Genomic DNA, 16128 nt, shown 5'->3' with positions numbered 1-16128 from the left:
AGAATATTTCCAGCGAGTCAGAATTGGATTGGTTAATTGAGTCGCGAAGGACAAGGTCAAAAGTTAGAAGTTTGAATTTAGTGACCGAGATCCCCATACTTTAATAAACAATCCCATGTCACCGGCACAGTGAGCTAAAGTGCGCGAGCAGTATTAAATAACAAAACATGTAACTAGTTGCCACCAACAACTAAATATTTTGATATAGATAACATAGAAACGGGAGTAATATGAGTGGTTCCTTTCCGACGCGTCTATCGAAGTTGTCAGCAGGCCGCTTCATTGTGGTCGGGGAACCGCAGCAGAATAAAGTTGCCCGTTGACACCGGCTAATGTTGTTAAGGTGTTTGTGGACTATTCGCACAATTCTGGCGGTTATAAGGCGCAGTGGCCACCACATTTTGGTCGCTGACATGCAAGATGATCTCATTCAGCCGTATTTTTTTCGTGTGACTCTGTTTAGAAGTTACCCGGGAACCAGCAAAATAAATATACTTTTGGAGCAATTTGCACCCGACCCATTTGTTTACCACCATTGACTTGCCTTGTAATATACGCCCCACAACAACTCCCACGGACCGTCAACCACAAATTTTGGATGTATTTCACCCAAGGCATTCCGTTCCGTTCTCTAGAAATTCCGTTCCACACAAAGTATACTTTCCCTCTACTTCTCTACCCGGGTGCCGGCATTCGCGGTCGCTGTCAATTCTCAGCATCATAATGATCATCGATTAAATAGCAACAATGGTCTTCAAGTCGTTTGCCGCAATCGCACGTCATTCCGCGCTCGCGAAGAATTTGTTCGTGGCCTCCACGGCCACTTCGGCCCAGCCAGCATTCTTCGTTTCGACACAACAGCTAGCGCGCCAGCAGGCTACAGCTCAGGCGCAGCAGCTTATCACCAGAGGATTCCATCAATCTTTCACCTCTGGCGGGCCCGGCGCCAGTGGAAACCATCCGTCTGCGAACGGCGCCGCGTTTCCGAGCTATGGACCATCCTTCAGCTCTAACTCACTTTCGGTCTCAACATCATCTTCATCCAATGACGACGAGAGACGGTTAAATCCAGAACTCAGTGTACCACGGAAGCGAGCTATTACCTCCAGGGCCCTTAGTCCGATCAAGACGGTGGCCTCAAATGGTGTGTACCAGCCTGTGCGTCTTCTGTCCACGTCACCACGAGCCACGTTGAAGCAGATTACACAAGGTGGAGAAATAGGGTCTAGCCAGAAAGAGCACGAGGAATTGCGTGTAGATCCCGGTCAGATCTCTGACGAGGAGCGATTGATAGAGGTTGACGACGAGACTGCCGCTAGCTTGATTGCTGCGGCGGAGCAGGTGAGTTCTCCTTGAACCGCAGTCATTATATGGAACTGACTGGGTCCAGCAGGTGCAGTCTCAACAGCAACAGATCCAAATCTACCGTAATTACAAACACTTCGCACAATCATCACCAAAGCAGCCGCAACAGAAACTAGATGACTTGCCCACGACGCCAAATTTCGATGCGTCCCATCTGCAACCGACCGTTGGTCATGTCAACGAGCCTGAGCAGATTACTCCTCTACAATCCGCTGAGCCAACACAGCAATTACCACCTGAAATCGATCCCTACATAACTCTTTGGCAGACCGCCGCTCTGGCTTCGACGCCGGATACTGCGTTATCAGCAAGCGAGTCAGAACAAGTTATCCAGAACTTGTTCACTACCAAGAATTTTACCGGCGTCTTGACCCACTATGAACTCATGCGACAGAACAATACGGTGCCAACACTCGCGTCATTCAACCAGATTCTAATTTCGATTGCTAGTGGCGAGCATGTCACTCCTTCTACTGGCCGCGAATCGTACTTGCTCGAAGTGTATGCGGACATGCTCCAGCATCATATCGTTCCCGACGTTGCGACGTACTCGACGGTTATCCTGACACTAGTCCAACGATTTATGAACACTCGTCAGATTCTGGCAGAAAATTTCAAGTCAGTGAAACTTCGCAACGAATTGACTGTGCCAGAATTTGACAGGATGATGGAGGTGCTTTCGAACGAGCCGTCACTTGATCTTGCATTCGACATTTTCTTTGCCAGTGTCACTGTCAGACTGCAGGACTATCCAATCGATGTCTATAATGCACTCTTGGGGGCGTGCGCCGAGGCCGGCAAAGTCAAACGCGCTATTCAGATACTATCCGTTCTCGAACCACCAGATGCCGACAAGCCGAACGTCCCGTACAATGCAGATACATACATTCACTTGATGCGTCTGTTCGCTTCTGTGGGTGATATCAATTCCACGGTCGAGGTGTTTGCGTACTACAAGGATGCTGCGAAGTCTCTCGAGGACGCGAAACAAGTCCCTGTATATGCAGAGCTCATTCGGGCGTACTTCAAGTGCGGGGAAACGGATAATGCGATTGACTTCTTTGAGAAGATTACGCAAGAGACAAACGAGGGGGCCATTGGTGAACCGTTGTGTGACGCACTTATGGAAGGTTTCTTAATATCGAACGACTATGAGGCTGCTTGGGAGTGGCTGCAACATTCTGTGAACGAGACCAATTTCCCGCATCCCTCACAGGCTGCTTTGGCGTCGTTGTTGTCGGTGGCATCACTTGACAAGGATATCGAGAAGGCGAGTCGAGTGTATGAGTATATGATGGATCGGTATGGTATGAAGGCCGATTGGGCAAATTCACTCTGCGACTACTTGAACGGATGTCTCGCCTTCAAAACAGCAAATGGTCTCAGTCGAGTTCTTTCGATTCTTGATTCGGTCATCGCAAACAAGATCCAGCTTGAGATGCACACCATTCGTGATGCCGCGATTTACCTGCTCGAGCATCCTATGTCAACCGAAGATAACGTCCACCAGGCGTTCGTTCTCGTTTCAACGGCTCATATCGGAGTAAGATGGCGGTCACGTGAAGAGATGCATTTGTACAGCATCATGTGGGAGGATGCTCTCATGCGCATGATGTCGCTCGTCAGATGGAGCTCTATATCCGACTCGTACGCTATATTTTCGCGAATATTGCGTATTGTTATGTGGCTCGACCCGTCGTACCTCATGCCCAAAAGACCAGGCGAAGAAATGGTCTCTCTTCTGGGAATGATTCTTACACAGTTCTGGAATGACACTGCCAGGGGTATCTATCCTTCACGAGAAGATGTCTCGAGATTGATCTACTGGCACGCACGACTTGTCGTTGAGTCTGATGACGGCACCGGTCAGTTCACACCATTTGTCCAGAAGGCTGTTAGCAGTCTTAGCGATTTGCTTTCGTTTGCTGCAGAGAGGAATATTTTGTTGAACCCATCTGCAAACTATTTTGTCACTCTGGCTGCTCCTATCTTGAATGTGTCGGGAGGGGTTCCGGTTGCAGACGCTTATATGCCCGAAATGATGCTTGCAGCCGAGCAGGAGTACTCCATGCCTCAGCCTGCACAGACCGCCATAGTTTACGATCAGGAAATACCGATGCGATATCGGAATCCCGTTCGCAATCGAGAATATCATGATGAGCAACGAGTGGTAGACCAAATGATCGGTGCATCAGAGGAGGTCACTCGTGAAGTATTGCGGAGAATCATTGTAGAGGCACCGCTTCAGCGAATCGTGGAATACACGAGACATCAGTATCAACAGGGTCGTGCCATTTCTCCGGTTGCAGTTGTCAAGCTTATTACATATGCTGCTACACAACGATCCGTTCAACCGGCGGAGGAGGTGTATAGTCTTGCGCAAACTACTATTCCACCATTTACTACGTTCCCGTCGCTGTACTTTGTCTGGTCTTCAATCTATAATGCCATGCTGAACATGTATTTGCAGGCGGAAGGCAAGGAATCGCTGTCGTACAAGGACAATGTCGTCGATTTTAAGCAGAAGTTGATGGACATGGGTACTGCACCAAATGCCGCGTCATACGCCAACTTAATTCTCAAGCTGAAGCTCGCGGGATCGCATGATGAGGCTGCCGAGGCTATCGCGCTGTTCAAAGAGTCGCAAGTTTTCAAGGTTGCACCAACCACATTCTTGTATAACGCGTTGCTGTCCAAGTTGAGTAAGGCGAGACGATTAAAGGAGGCTCTGTTCTATTTCGATCAGATGGAAGAGATTGGTTTGCGACGGTCGTCAGTCACATATGGTACGATGATTAGCGCGTGCTGCAGAGCTGGTGACGAGGCCAATGCAGAACAATTGTTCAAGGATATGGAGGCTGCGCGGGATTACAAACCGCGGATAGCTCCGTTTAACACGATGCTGCAGTTCTACGTCACACACAAGAGGGATCGTGAAAGCGCACTACAGTACTTCAATCGCATGCGTGAATTGGATATCACACCATCTTCGCACACGTACAAGCTGCTTATCGATGCCTTCGCGACTATAGAGCCAATCGATATGGATTCCGCAAAGCAGGTTTTGAACATGATCAAGCACGACAAGCAGCCTGTCACAACTCAGCATTATGCTGCGTTGATCGCGGCGGAGGGATGCGTGCAGCAGAATATCGATGGCGCACAAGAGCTCTTTGATGATGTCCTTCGCAATTTGCATGTTACACCTGACGAGACTATGTTCCAGGCGCTGATCGAATCGTACATCGGTAACGATGCGGTGGAGCGAACGGACAAGATCATCAAGACCATGCGAGAAGTCTACAATATCGGCATCACCGCTTACATGGCCAACACGTTAATCCGAGGATGGGCGACAACAGATATTAATAGGAGCCGAGAGTTCTTCGATCACGTATACCATCGCAATAAGGCCGAGCCGTCCACATTCGAAGCCATGATACGTGCTTATATTGCCGTGAATCAGGTGGATAGCGCGGACGAGGTCATGTCATTGATGGAATTGCAAGGTTATCCCGAGGCTGTAGTTGCGCGAGTCCGAGTCCTGTTCAGTGAGAAGAATGGCGGTGCCCACAAGGATGAGTCGGATCTGTCTGCCCAGGCGCAGAATTCACATGAATCCTTGGAGGCAAAGGAACCGGAAGACTTGTTTGTCATCGACTCTGAGACAAACAATGTCGTTGACGTTCCAAGAATCAGCGTTAACACAACACTGTCCGGTTCGAGTTTCAGGACCATGTACAAGAAGCGGGAATAGGATGAAAAAATGTATGCGACAGATGTGGTAAGATTTGTGTTAAAGGATGCATATCGGATATTTTTGGTTTATATTGTCGTTTGAGATTTGAAAGCATAAGGGATAAATTTGCTATAATAATTTTGGATGGTGCGTAAAATGGGATCGGACTTACATGTATAGATATTTATTTGCTTACCATTCGCACATATGTAATTAGCATTCGGTTGCGGTTTATTTTGCTTTGGAATCATCTCCACTCATGTAGTATATTGATATACAAAATAGTTTAATCGAAAGTGATGATCTGTAATATACACTGGCACAAGATCGGTTATTTCGGACGATTAGGCCTAATTTATTTGAGAGTTTAATTCCGCAATTTATCTGGTAATCGCATGATTGTCGCAAATCTTCAAGCTGAATTTCCCAGTTTATCTCACGAACCCGGATGAATTTGTAAATTCAGTTCCGTATTTGATATATACATCGTCGCATTCCTGGGGCTCGAGGGAGTTTCCGGTTAATAAGCGATAAACTCTAAACCGACCCTGAATTTGGATGTCACTTCACGTAAAGCAACGCGACTTTCCAATGCGGCTTAAGGGTAAGGTAAAAATTTTCTGAAATGCCCCTCTCAAAAGTGCAAGTTGTTAGCATTAATTTAGCTATAGAGATCGCACTTTACATGAGCGTATCGGTGATGTGCGTATGTACTATGCTAAGTTGATGCACGGTACTTACAAATTGGCTTAATTTGCGCAGCCATGGAGAAAATCCCAGACTTCATTGACTTCTTACTTGAAAATGACATCGAAGTTTCACCTTTCGTTGACATCTGCTATTCACCTTCGCGAGGCTACCATGTTCTGCTATCCCCGGACGTAAAAAATTCACTTGCTCGAAATACACCTCTTGCGCATGTTCCGAAATCCGCAGTCTTAAGTGCGAGCTCGTCGGTTTTGTGCAACTTATTGTCAGAAGACCATCATCGATCACTGGCCGGCTTGGTTTTGGCGTACTTGATGGAGAGGAAGTTGGGGAACAGATCGCCATGGTCTCGCTATTTAGATATGCTACCGAGCCGCGAAGAATCATGTTTGAGATTTTGGGATCAAGAGGAGCAAGAATGGATTCGTGAGACAGATGCAGCCGATATATTACGAGCAGCTGACGAAGATTTGGTCGAAATGTACAATACCGTTGCAGCTCCTTTCTTTGAATCTCAAAAAGCAATTGTTAGAGCGACCATTGGCGAGAATGTCTCCTGGGATAACTTCACCAGTAAGAAGACATTCGCGGATGCCGTGTCGGTTGTTGCGGCTCGATGCTTCGAAATAGATGCTTTTATTGGACTGGGCCTTTGTCCAATTGCCGATTTGTTCAACCATTCGGATCATGAAGATGTGCATTTTGAGACAAGGTTTGAGGTGTGCGAGTGGTGTGGTAATAACGATACTTGCGAACATGACGCACAGGCTCTGAGAGAGGCGGCTGGTGAGAATGACAATGGGTTTGAGAGCGACGATTCCGGGCCTCTAATGATTGAAGACGGCCATAATGACGAGTTTAACGACATAACTGTCGACGACGATGACGATAGCGATTATGACAAGGATACTTGCGATATTGTTGTCCACAGACGAATTGCCTTTTCTCGGCAAGGTTTTGTACAGCGCACGAGAGAGATTTTCAACTCTTATGGTCCGCTGTCCAGTGCGCAGTTACTTGTCAAGTATGGTTTTGCGATTCGGCGAAATGCGCACGATTATTTGTCTCTAGAGCGAGAAATGAGGGCTTTGTACAGGGAGGAAGGAATTCCATGGCATCGACTGATAGATGGAGATAACTATGTTAATGGCGACGCCAACATGGAGCATGTGGATCAAGATGAATGGGAGGATGTGAGCGAAGGGGAAGAGAGCGAAGGGGAAGAGAGCGAAGGGGAAGAGAGCGAAGGGGAAGAGAGCGAAGGGGAAGAGAGCGAAGGGGAAGAGAGCACAGAGCATGACCATGGCGATAGTCATCATAAAGCGAGCCCAGAGGAAGGTGGTGAAGGTGAATTGAAAATTGAAATGTCTGGGCGAATTAACTTTCATCTTTGGGACCGACTGGTGCTATATTGCGTCCGCACTGGAGGTTCTCCCAGTCCGAGCGCTTACCATGAAATTCTTCGTGTATTCAATAGCGCACCAAGTTCACTGGCAAATCGCCTATCGGGTACCAGTCGCAGCATAATTGAAACTTTAGTTGTACTTCTTAGCCGGCGATGGGACAGATATCCAGATGGAGGTATTTTGTCGGCAGAGTATGACTATGTGATATCGCAGGAGGTTGCAAGTCGTGAGCTGACGGACAGAGAGAGCAGGAAACGTAATGCGTTAATTGTCCTTGCAAATGAGAAGGAAATGCTGGAACTAGCTAAGATGCGTTGTAATAAAGCGCTAGGAATATCAATAAGGCAAAAACTGTACATATGAGGTTATAGACTGGGACTTCGGCGTTAATAAGAACTAGTAATGTGCAGATTTGATCTCGATTTATTTACAAAATTAATAAATTCTATACCACGCGGTTATCTTATCTGACCAATAGACAAAGTCTAAAATTACAATGCAATGCAAATTTAATAGTACTTTCCCTTCAGTTCAGGAGCATACGTATATCCGAGATATCCCTCTCTTGCTTTGTTTATGTAGAATGTACTTCTATCGTACGCGATTAACGGGATGTTCTCTTTAAACTTAGCCACCAGGTCCGGATTTGAGGTGAAGTATCTGCCAACGGCAATAATACTGTTGGGATGAGTCGCAGCATATTCTCTTGCACTCTTTGGAGTATATCCTCCAGCAGTGATCCAAACACCTTTCCACAATTTCCTAAAAGGCTCAGTCGTGTCACCATCTTCCGGAATCTGGTCATTATTTCCTGCGGCACGAGGCTCGACCATGTGCACGTACGCGAGATCCGGAAACAACTCTTGGAGCTTAGAGACAAAATACTCAAACTGAGGGTAGGGATCCTTCATTCTCATTGACTGAACCTTAGAGAAAGGAGATAACCGGATAGCGACTTTATCGGCGCCGACGGCTTCCACACACTTTCTAACGACGTTCAAACCGAATCTTGCTCGGCTTTCAATAGATCCACCGTATTCATCAGTCCGTGTATTTGTCACGTCCTCGAGGAATTGATCTACCAGGTAGCCGTGCGCGCCATGAATCTCAATACCATCGAATCCGGCTTTGATTGCGTTTTTGGCTGCTTGGCCGTACTCCTCCTCCATCTCATGGATCTCCTCGATTGTAAGTGCTCTCGGCTTCGGTCTATCCGGCATCTGAATTTCCCCAGAGCTAAACACGTCAGGTTGCTTGACGCCGGGATTCACTCTGCCTAAATTCCACACTTGGCAGAAGATGAAGCCTTTCCTATCATGTACAGCTTGGGTTACTTTTTTCCACCCCTCAATTTGGCGCTCGCTGTAAATACCTGGAGTATTCGCATATCCACCGCCTCTCCAGCTCACATCCGTAGCTTCAGCAATTAGAAGAGTGCCAGGTACGAGGCATCTCTCGGAGTAGTACGGAACGGCCAGATTCTCATTCGGCGTACCATCGTCGTCGTTTCGGTAACGTGTAATTGGAGGGAATGCAAGGCGGTGGGCGAGGGTAATGGAGCCCACCTTTATCGGAGTGAATAATGCGTCGTCAGAGCTCATACTTAAGTCAATGGCTATGAGCTTGGTGTAAGAGAGTCTGTTGAGTGAAGGAAGAAAAGAAGGTTGTCGGCCAGATCCTACACACAGCAATAGCACTATCCCAGAACTGCCTTCACAACTTCGCTCCGCGACATAAACTTCGGGTTATTCGTGCCCAGCATATTGATACATATTAAATCAAATGAATCTGGGACAGAATCGCTTATCAGATAAGAAAAACCCTAACCACTGGAAAACACACCCCTGAATAGCGATGGTATGTCTGTGCAAATCATGGCACCGGGGAATAGCATATGTTACGTTAAATCGTTACCACCCAATGACACAACCGGCGGCGCCAGAGCTCTTGCAAGGATCAAAATCCGTACCATAATATTTAGATTATCTAGTGTAAAGCACGTAATCCTATGCCACGTTTATATCCAAATGACAGAACCATTTTAAAGTCTGACCATGCCAATCATACATTCCAATAAATACACAGCCAAATGTACATATAATTATTCAATCCGTTCCATATCATACAAGCTGCCCTAATTTTAGACTCCTGTCGGTGCGAACGATTAAGTGGCCGCAAATCGACTCAGTAGCTGGTCGAGTACATAATTGGGATACAATAGACCACGAGACGGCATTAGCCCAATACCGGTAACTCGTTCTCGTACCCATAAAATGCAAGCATCTCTCTACAGAGCATAGAGTACCATTCCGACGGTTCCCACTAAAATGCTTAGTATCACAATTTATCCAGTAATCCACAGCCGAAGACATACCTCATTACAACCATGTCTGCAAAACTTATTCGGCATCGGTTTTTTGGTAGTAAAATGGACAATGACGGCCTCATTCCAGAACCTATCCCACGTATTCCGGTGGTGTTGGTACATTATAATGTTGTAGTTGTACTTGTATGGTAGAGCATGAAATCTGAACTTGAAGTATGCATTAAGGAATGCCTGGTCCGCATCGTTTGGCTTGTGCATCCTGGGGTCAGAGACAGATTTCACCATTGCGTGAAACTCTTCAATAGATGGACGGAACGTAATGACTCCAGAATTGAATCGAGTGTCGGTCAAAATATCCCACCAAACGTCAGGAGCACCAGCGATTTCTATTAATATAATTAGCTGCTTGGCCATATTGGACTTTATGTATTTGTGCAACACTAACCTCCTGGCTGCTGGAACAACTCAGCTATGGAATTTTTGCACAAGGTATCCGCATCAATAAAAACTATTCGTTCGTATTGTGTGTATGACCATAGGTAAAGCTTATTGAGATTATACCTATGATATGGTCTGATCTGGCTCTTGTCTACGTTTTCAAAATCCAAGTCGCGTTCCACCAGGATTTTCCAACCAACGTTTTCTAATCGAGTAATATTCTGCCGTGTGACTGCATCCTTACCCTCCGTACGCACAAGAAGGATCAGCTCAGCATCTAAAGCCGCAAGGTCGTTGTGCTTTTGCAAAGTATATGCAAGCATCATTGCGTATTGTGAAAATCGAGCTGTCATAACGCTCGAGGAAATGGCATACCGTGGCGAGCGACGAGCCGGTAACCGCGAGAAGTCATCCACCTCAAGTGTAATATTTGAGTCCGGATTCCATTCCCGCATGTACTTTGGTTGCCATGCTGGTTTTTTTGGAGAGGGATACACTATATTGCAGATGTCAGTACGAATGTTGAATGAAGTGTTCAAGGTGCAAACCGTACCTAATAATGACAAAATGTAAATTGAAATCGCAAATATCGCTAGTCCAGAAAGAAGTAACCGATTGTTTTGTAATCGTGCAGCTATCGCCATAATGTAAAAAGGCTGTGCCGGCCGGAAATAGTGGGGTAGTTCCAAGGATAAAGTAGTCGTTGAAAAAACAGTGCCGTCGCTTCAATTACCAACAGTTGGGAAATCCCCCGGCGGCTTTGCTAGTACTTCAAAACACAAACAAATGAATAGCCGACTCGCTCTCAATTTTATTGTTGAAGGTTGTTTAAGGGCCTTCAGCTTATTGCATGCAAACTTCACTGAACAGGGGCGGACCCTTTCAAGGAGTCGTCGCGTTCCTTGCCCGTTAGTTTTAGGTTTTCGGTCAGGCTGCATCACTGTTGTGCAGTGGTATGGCATATATGGCACAAAGTTCACAGGGTTTTATAGCGGCAAACTCGGGAATTAGCTTTATATTATTAGGGGTCCAGCCAAACGCAAGCGAGATATAAAGATGCAGTATGCTATCTTCAGCCGCAAGCCTGCATCATTGTTGTTAAAATCTCCGGAACCCTTGGTAATCGTCGGCCACTCGCTTCATTCAGGGGCAATGCCGGATTCGTTGTCTTTATATACAGCAATGAGCTTACCTATGAGCACATTATGGCATCTGCCGATCTGGCCTCAGGAGGAATATTACTAGCGGCCGTGTGTCACATATATTCCAAACGTATAAAACGCAATATCAGATACTCTACAATACTAGATACTCTACAGTCGATTTAGATGTTAAAATAATGGAGCGCTTTATCAGATAAGAATTCAGATCATAATACAGCCCATTCGATGCACTATTTATCTGAATGACTGAATTCGGCTAATTCTCCCCATTTCCAACTTGCTAATGATAAGCAAATCGTGTTGAATTATGATGAAGTATAGTTCGGTTGCGCTAGGTACATTGCAATTACCAGACCAAAGGTCTTGCGGCCGAAAATCGACTTGGGCAGGCATCAACGCACGTCTCCTATGGCGTCTCCTATGGGATCATGTACGATAATTAAATGAATGATGACCGATTGACGGTGACAGGTCTAGTCGCCGCGATAGAATGCCTGCTCACGTTTAAGTATAGCCTTTGACATTATGAGCCGCCGTTTTAATTTTTCGTGACAAGAGGAAGCTTTGCCAATTAAACTACAAACCTTTATTATTACTTATTCTAATAATACACTAAAATCGAATAATCTGACTTGAACAGAATACTTGGTGAGCGGGAATCACGCAGTCTACCATTAACTTATATTCGCTTATTTTTACTCTTTACGTATTATGACGTCCGAGCTAGGATCTTTGATGTGTCTATTATTGGCGTACAGACATGATCTACTACCGGACTTGTTGGTTGTTGAAAATCGTGCTGTCGTTTCAAAGGAGTAAATTGTCAGAAAATATGCTCCCAAGCAGAGCCCTTGGCAGTCTTTGTTTAACGAATGACATAACTACATCGTATTTGACGCGATGTAAGGGTGTCCCAGTGATAGTAATTGCCAAGATACAGTTAGCAATGTGCTTGAGTTGCTTGTGTTTAATATAGGGAATAACCGATTTGATTCTCACTGCTGCTGTCGAGACAGAAACTTAAACTCTAAACGACCGAAGAATTGCGGCTCGATGAAACACTGTCATATATATATTCCCGCCATCCAACGCTATCCACGCTAGATTTTTGACATAACGATGTCGGTTATTGGAAGTTTGATTTTTTGCACTGACTGTGGCAATCTATTAGATAGTATTGCGGCCGCTCGTCAAGTCCTCAGCTGCGGTCAGTGCGGTGCTGCTTACCCGTCCAAAGGTATTTTTTTTTGCTTTGAGAATATTTGCCATTTCGAACCTGTAGACTAACATCTTTTGTTAGATTTTGCGAATTTGACTGTTACCACGCAATCTTCAGAGACTGCGTTTCCATCTAGCTTGCGCCAGAAGAGATCCGTTGTTAAGACGACACTGCGCCGAGACGAACGGACGGAAGAGGGTGCCACGGTCAGGAAATTTTGTTTAATTTGGATGTTATTTACTGTTCTATAAAATTCTGACCAAGGAATATAGATTAAAGAAAAATGCCCGCAGTGTGGCAAGGATGAGATGCAATACTACTCATTACAACTCCGCAGTGCCGATGAGGGTGTAAGTACTCTTGGCGTCAAATGCAATTTTAGGACAACAATGCTGACTGAGAACGTATAGGCTACAATTTTCTATTCTTGCACTGATTGTGGCTACAAATTTAGTACGAACAACTAGAACTATTTTGCACTATGATTCAAATTGTTTACATAAAGACATAAAAGTTATTCATTTTGGTCCGGAATAAAAATATGGCGCAATTGGGGTTTCTTGTATTTATAGATGGATTTGGCAAAAACAACTGGCTTTTAGCTATAATTGTTCATTGTTCTTTATATCAAACGCAAATTTCATTACATGGCCAACCTAATGATACACCTTAACCAATAACTCTAATTAGCAGACTTTTATTCCAAAATGAAAATGCAAAAAAATTTAATCCGGTGACAATACCTAAAATCCCCATAAATTTTCAGAAAACGAGAACAAAGCACTGAATTCTGATTCAAACAGTTTATCCGCATCGCCAACTATTAAACAGTGACAGTCGACGCAGAAGGGACAGAGACATACTCCATCTCCTCCGACTTCTCATATTCATACATGTCTAAGGCGACAACAGCTGACTCTCGAACAACACGTTCTTTATCCTGCAAGAACTTCTGCAAGACTGGCATAACGTCGTCAGTGGCAATGCTGCCAAGAGCTTCGGCTGCCTCATGGCGGACCATACCCCCCTCACTTTCATTCTGGAGAACCTTCACCAGCGCATTAACCGACCTCGGGTCGCAGAGCTGTCCAAACACGTAGGCGATTTCGTGACGGAATAAAGCTGAGGGGTCGTCAAGTCCAGTAATCAGAGCATCGACGGATTCTGCTGTGCCTAAATCGCGCAGCCGGAACATCGCTCTGTAGCGTTCAAAAAGCGGTACTGACTGATCCACGAGAACCTTCTGCAACTGGTCCACTGAGCTGTTCTCATATGGTAACGGAGGAGCAGGATCAATGCTCGAAAAGTGACTCTCCTCGAGAACCTCTACTTGCGAAAGCTTTGAGTGCTCCCATTCGATTCGAGCAATAGCCAATTCGCATGTCTGCCTTATGATTTCCAAAGGATCTTTCTCAAAATACTCTTTTAACATATCTAAACTTCCCTTATCACCGATAGCACCAAGGGCCTCCGCAGCTTCGTGACGAACCATCGGATCCTCGTGTACATCCTTCAAGACATTCTGGAGGGTTGGAACAGCGTACAAATTCTTTGTTTGACCAAGGACGTAGGCGAGTTCATGCTTTAATAGTGCAGAATCGTCCTTGAATGCTGACATATCCGTTAGTATACATACGCCGACAAAGTCTATTGTAAATATGTTTGCCAACCTTCCCCTATGATGTCAATTGCCTCATTGATGCCGGCCTTCCCTAGAGACTTGAGAGAAAATAGTGCTCTGAATCGGTTAGCCAACGGCGTGTCACCGGATGCGTCTGTAAGAATTGCACGCAGTTGTGGAAGGTCTTCAACATCAGCCATGTCTTATTTAGAAATTACTTGTGATTCGAGTAAGTAGAAAATGTCGTGAGTTTTATGTGGCTAGCAGAGTTGTTGGACAAGTTGGGAGCTCGGCAAAACTTTTTGTGTGAAAATAGAATCCGATTGACAGCGCCGCACCATCTCCGCGACTTGCTTACCGCCCATTACCATATTGTCCTAGTATACTCCTTCATCATGACGATACGCATATTCAGGTGAGGATGCGAATATACCACAAAATATGCCACGGAAATAATTAGACGATACCATTCATACCATATTAGGGCAGAACGTAATTTGATAACCAACACATGCATTTATTTGATCAAGGCACCCATAATAACAAGAAGAACCCACTAAAGCGCCACCTAGTAAATTATTCAATTTAACACCAGATACCCGATATTCGCCCATCAACCTAAATATGACCTTGTACACCGAAGCAACGATCCAAATATCTTACGCGATATTTTTCAAATCCAGTGAAGGAAAGTCGACTTTTTCTTGTCGTAATGCATTTTCTGCCCATCCCCACAATCGTACCAGACCGCGCATCTTCGCCTCTCTCATGACTCCCTGTGCCTCGAGTATAGCCTCATTTACGCGCGCAGCAACCTGTCGTCGTAATGACGGATCCATCAACTCCGCAAGTTGCGGAGCAAGATTATCTTGCGGAAAACATAATAGAGCCATAGTGCGCTCAAGATCCGTCAAAAAGGCTGGATTTTTTTGGGCTCGACTTGCCAGATGTGTAGTCGCAAAGCTAAGAACAGGCTGGATGTCGCCGTTCGGGCTTGCAGTGCACTTTCGAATAAGTTCGATAAGCTGTAATCTCAGCAACGAGAAGTGAAGTTCTGGATTTGTATCAAGGAGCTAAAGATAATTAGTAAGTTCAAATACTATCGAGGGCCCAAAAGACATTAATGCAGTAGATAAAGTAGCTCATGTTGAAGACTGAAGTAAGGTTTTGTTTTCTCATCAAAGGCGATGGCCATATGAGTGGTGCATGAAAACGATTTAATCATCGCTACGGTTTACGAAATTTTCCCATAATGAACAGAAAACAACGCTTACCTCTGGATTTAGATCGTTAATCCGCTCGATCGCCTCTTGAATTGCTCCAGCATGGATGGCAGCACGGATTTGCATGCGATCGTCAATTGAGTCCAAGGCCACGGAAGATGAGATGTTAGCCTCTTGAGCAAATTTCAGCGCTGCTGATTGATAGCCTTCAATAATTAGGTAGTTCATAACAAGCGCATTAAGATTTCTATCCACCGTTGTCCAGTCAGCAATGTTTCAATTAGACTTGCAAAACCAATTACGTAACAAGAAATAAAATCAGAGATCAAGTAAATAACAGTTCTCTCCATGGCATTTGTCAGAGAGATTCCCAACTTGTAAGAAATCATCATGAGAAGTACAACGCCTTTTAGATGTACATCAGTTAAAAACCACTTACGCCTTGGAAACCTTCACGCTATCTAATTTTGACTCCCATTGCTCTCGACTATAGCCACGCTTCGGCGTTATACTCGCATTGTTTGCTCCTGGACCGATGGAAGCCGCCGCGGACTACAGCAGACCTGTGTTAGACAAAGAATCACTTCCTCATATAGCGTTGACGCACCATTGTTTGCAGAAGCTGCAAAGCTAGCGATCCGGAAGACACTTTTGCGTGACTAAAGAATTGTCTATATAACTAGAAAATCCTCAGCCGGAGAACCGCCACGAAAATTTCTGCACTGATTCGAAGTCGTCGTTTATGATTCGGTTAGCTGCTAATGCAGTGGGGAGAGGTGGGGGACGTCTATGAGCTCCCGAAGTGACCACTAAACGATTGCAATATTTATCTTGTGGGAGTTATACCTTATTATATCAACGCTTGCTCATTTATGTAATGGCTAATGGCTACATCCAATGTAAGGGTCAGGGTCTTTTGA

At 45.3% G+C, this 16128-nt stretch overlaps 7 protein-coding genes across 7 annotated transcripts; 3 read left to right on the top strand and 4 right to left on the bottom strand.

Annotated features, from left to right (window-relative positions):
* Positions 1-552: 552 nt before the first annotated feature.
* V1513DRAFT_407437 (uncharacterized protein) lies at positions 553-5454 on the top strand. Its single transcript, XM_066895654.1, has 2 exons — positions 553-1341; positions 1391-5454. The coding sequence occupies exons 1-2, from the start codon at positions 748-750 to the stop codon at positions 5120-5122; spliced, it is 4326 nt and encodes a 1441-aa protein (XP_066756416.1). The 5' UTR covers positions 553-747; the 3' UTR covers positions 5123-5454.
* A 278-nt stretch (positions 5455-5732) lies between these two features.
* On the top strand, positions 5733-7654 carry V1513DRAFT_2066 (uncharacterized protein). Its single transcript, XM_066894352.1, has one exon. It carries the CDS (start codon positions 5869-5871, stop codon positions 7579-7581), a length of 1713 nt encoding a protein of 570 aa, XP_066756415.1. The 5' UTR covers positions 5733-5868; the 3' UTR covers positions 7582-7654.
* V1513DRAFT_434826 (uncharacterized protein) lies at positions 7622-8984 on the bottom strand. Its single transcript, XM_066896518.1, has one exon. It carries the CDS (start codon positions 8817-8819, stop codon positions 7728-7730), a length of 1092 nt encoding a protein of 363 aa, XP_066756414.1. The 5' UTR covers positions 8820-8984; the 3' UTR covers positions 7622-7727.
* A 197-nt stretch (positions 8985-9181) lies between these two features.
* V1513DRAFT_434824 (nucleotide-diphospho-sugar transferase) lies at positions 9182-10856 on the bottom strand. The gene is made up of 4 exons (XM_066896517.1): positions 10536-10856; positions 9990-10478; positions 9593-9930; positions 9182-9540 (listed from the first exon to the last, which is right to left on the bottom strand). The coding sequence occupies exons 1-4, from the start codon at positions 10624-10626 to the stop codon at positions 9454-9456; spliced, it is 1005 nt and encodes a 334-aa protein (XP_066756413.1). The 5' UTR covers positions 10627-10856; the 3' UTR covers positions 9182-9453.
* Positions 10857-12212: 1356 nt separating this feature from the next.
* Positions 12213-13021, top strand: V1513DRAFT_434820 (uncharacterized protein). The gene is made up of 4 exons (XM_066896516.1): positions 12213-12382; positions 12446-12570; positions 12637-12714; positions 12775-13021. Exons 1-4 carry the CDS (start codon positions 12265-12267, stop codon positions 12829-12831), a joined length of 378 nt encoding a protein of 125 aa, XP_066756412.1. The 5' UTR covers positions 12213-12264; the 3' UTR covers positions 12832-13021.
* On the bottom strand, positions 12978-14278 carry V1513DRAFT_392447 (armadillo-type protein). Its single transcript, XM_066895291.1, has 2 exons — positions 14035-14278; positions 12978-13975 (listed from the first exon to the last, which is right to left on the bottom strand). The coding sequence occupies exons 1-2, from the start codon at positions 14183-14185 to the stop codon at positions 13188-13190; spliced, it is 939 nt and encodes a 312-aa protein (XP_066756411.1). The 5' UTR covers positions 14186-14278; the 3' UTR covers positions 12978-13187.
* A 6-nt stretch (positions 14279-14284) lies between these two features.
* Positions 14285-16071, bottom strand: V1513DRAFT_434815 (CTLH/CRA C-terminal to lish motif domain-containing protein). The gene is made up of 4 exons (XM_066896515.1): positions 15816-16071; positions 15648-15760; positions 15260-15455; positions 14285-15058 (listed from the first exon to the last, which is right to left on the bottom strand). Exons 1-4 carry the CDS (start codon positions 15816-15818, stop codon positions 14645-14647), a joined length of 726 nt encoding a protein of 241 aa, XP_066756410.1. The 5' UTR covers positions 15819-16071; the 3' UTR covers positions 14285-14644.
* Between the last annotated feature and the right edge of the window lie 57 nt (positions 16072-16128).

Source organism: Lipomyces chichibuensis (assembly GCF_038497645.1).
Source record: "Lipomyces chichibuensis strain CBS 12929 unplaced genomic scaffold V1513scaffold_1, whole genome shotgun sequence".
In the NCBI taxonomy this organism is placed as follows: domain Eukaryota; kingdom Fungi; phylum Ascomycota; class Lipomycetes; order Lipomycetales; family Lipomycetaceae; genus Lipomyces; species Lipomyces chichibuensis.
This window is presented reverse-complemented; position numbering and strand designations above follow the sequence as displayed.

Coding starts and splice junctions, on each gene's coding strand:
- V1513DRAFT_434815 (XM_066896515.1), bottom strand. Junction 15,456..15,647: donor AGCGTGAAGGTTTCCAAGGC/GTAAGTGGTTTT, acceptor AACGGTGGATAG/AAATCTTAATGCGCTTGTTA. Junction 15,059..15,259: donor TTAACGATCTAAATCCAGAG/GTAAGCGTTGTT, acceptor AATTATCTTTAG/CTCCTTGATACAAATCCAGA.
- V1513DRAFT_2066 (XM_066894352.1), top strand. CDS start 5,869: ATGGAGAAAATCCCAGACTTCATTGACTTCTTACTTGAAAATGACATC.
- V1513DRAFT_434824 (XM_066896517.1), bottom strand. CDS start 10,626: ATGGCGATAGCTGCACGATTACAAAACAATCGGTTACTTCTTTCTGGA. Junction 9,931..9,989: donor GTTGTTCCAGCAGCCAGGAG/GTTAGTGTTGCA, acceptor TTATATTAATAG/AAATCGCTGGTGCTCCTGAC. Junction 9,541..9,592: donor GCAGACATGGTTGTAATGAG/GTATGTCTTCGG, acceptor TAAGCATTTTAG/TGGGAACCGTCGGAATGGTA.
- V1513DRAFT_407437 (XM_066895654.1), top strand. CDS start 748: ATGGTCTTCAAGTCGTTTGCCGCAATCGCACGTCATTCCGCGCTCGCG. Junction 1,342..1,390: donor TGATTGCTGCGGCGGAGCAG/GTGAGTTCTCCT, acceptor GACTGGGTCCAG/CAGGTGCAGTCTCAACAGCA.
- V1513DRAFT_434826 (XM_066896518.1), bottom strand. CDS start 8,819: ATGAGCTCTGACGACGCATTATTCACTCCGATAAAGGTGGGCTCCATT.
- V1513DRAFT_434820 (XM_066896516.1), top strand. CDS start 12,265: ATGTCGGTTATTGGAAGTTTGATTTTTTGCACTGACTGTGGCAATCTA. Junction 12,383..12,445: donor TGCTGCTTACCCGTCCAAAG/GTATTTTTTTTT, acceptor ATCTTTTGTTAG/ATTTTGCGAATTTGACTGTT. Junction 12,715..12,774: donor TCCGCAGTGCCGATGAGGGT/GTAAGTACTCTT, acceptor GAGAACGTATAG/GCTACAATTTTCTATTCTTG.
- V1513DRAFT_392447 (XM_066895291.1), bottom strand. CDS start 14,185: ATGGCTGATGTTGAAGACCTTCCACAACTGCGTGCAATTCTTACAGAC. Junction 13,976..14,034: donor AATTGACATCATAGGGGAAG/GTTGGCAAACAT, acceptor CGGATATGTCAG/CATTCAAGGACGATTCTGCA.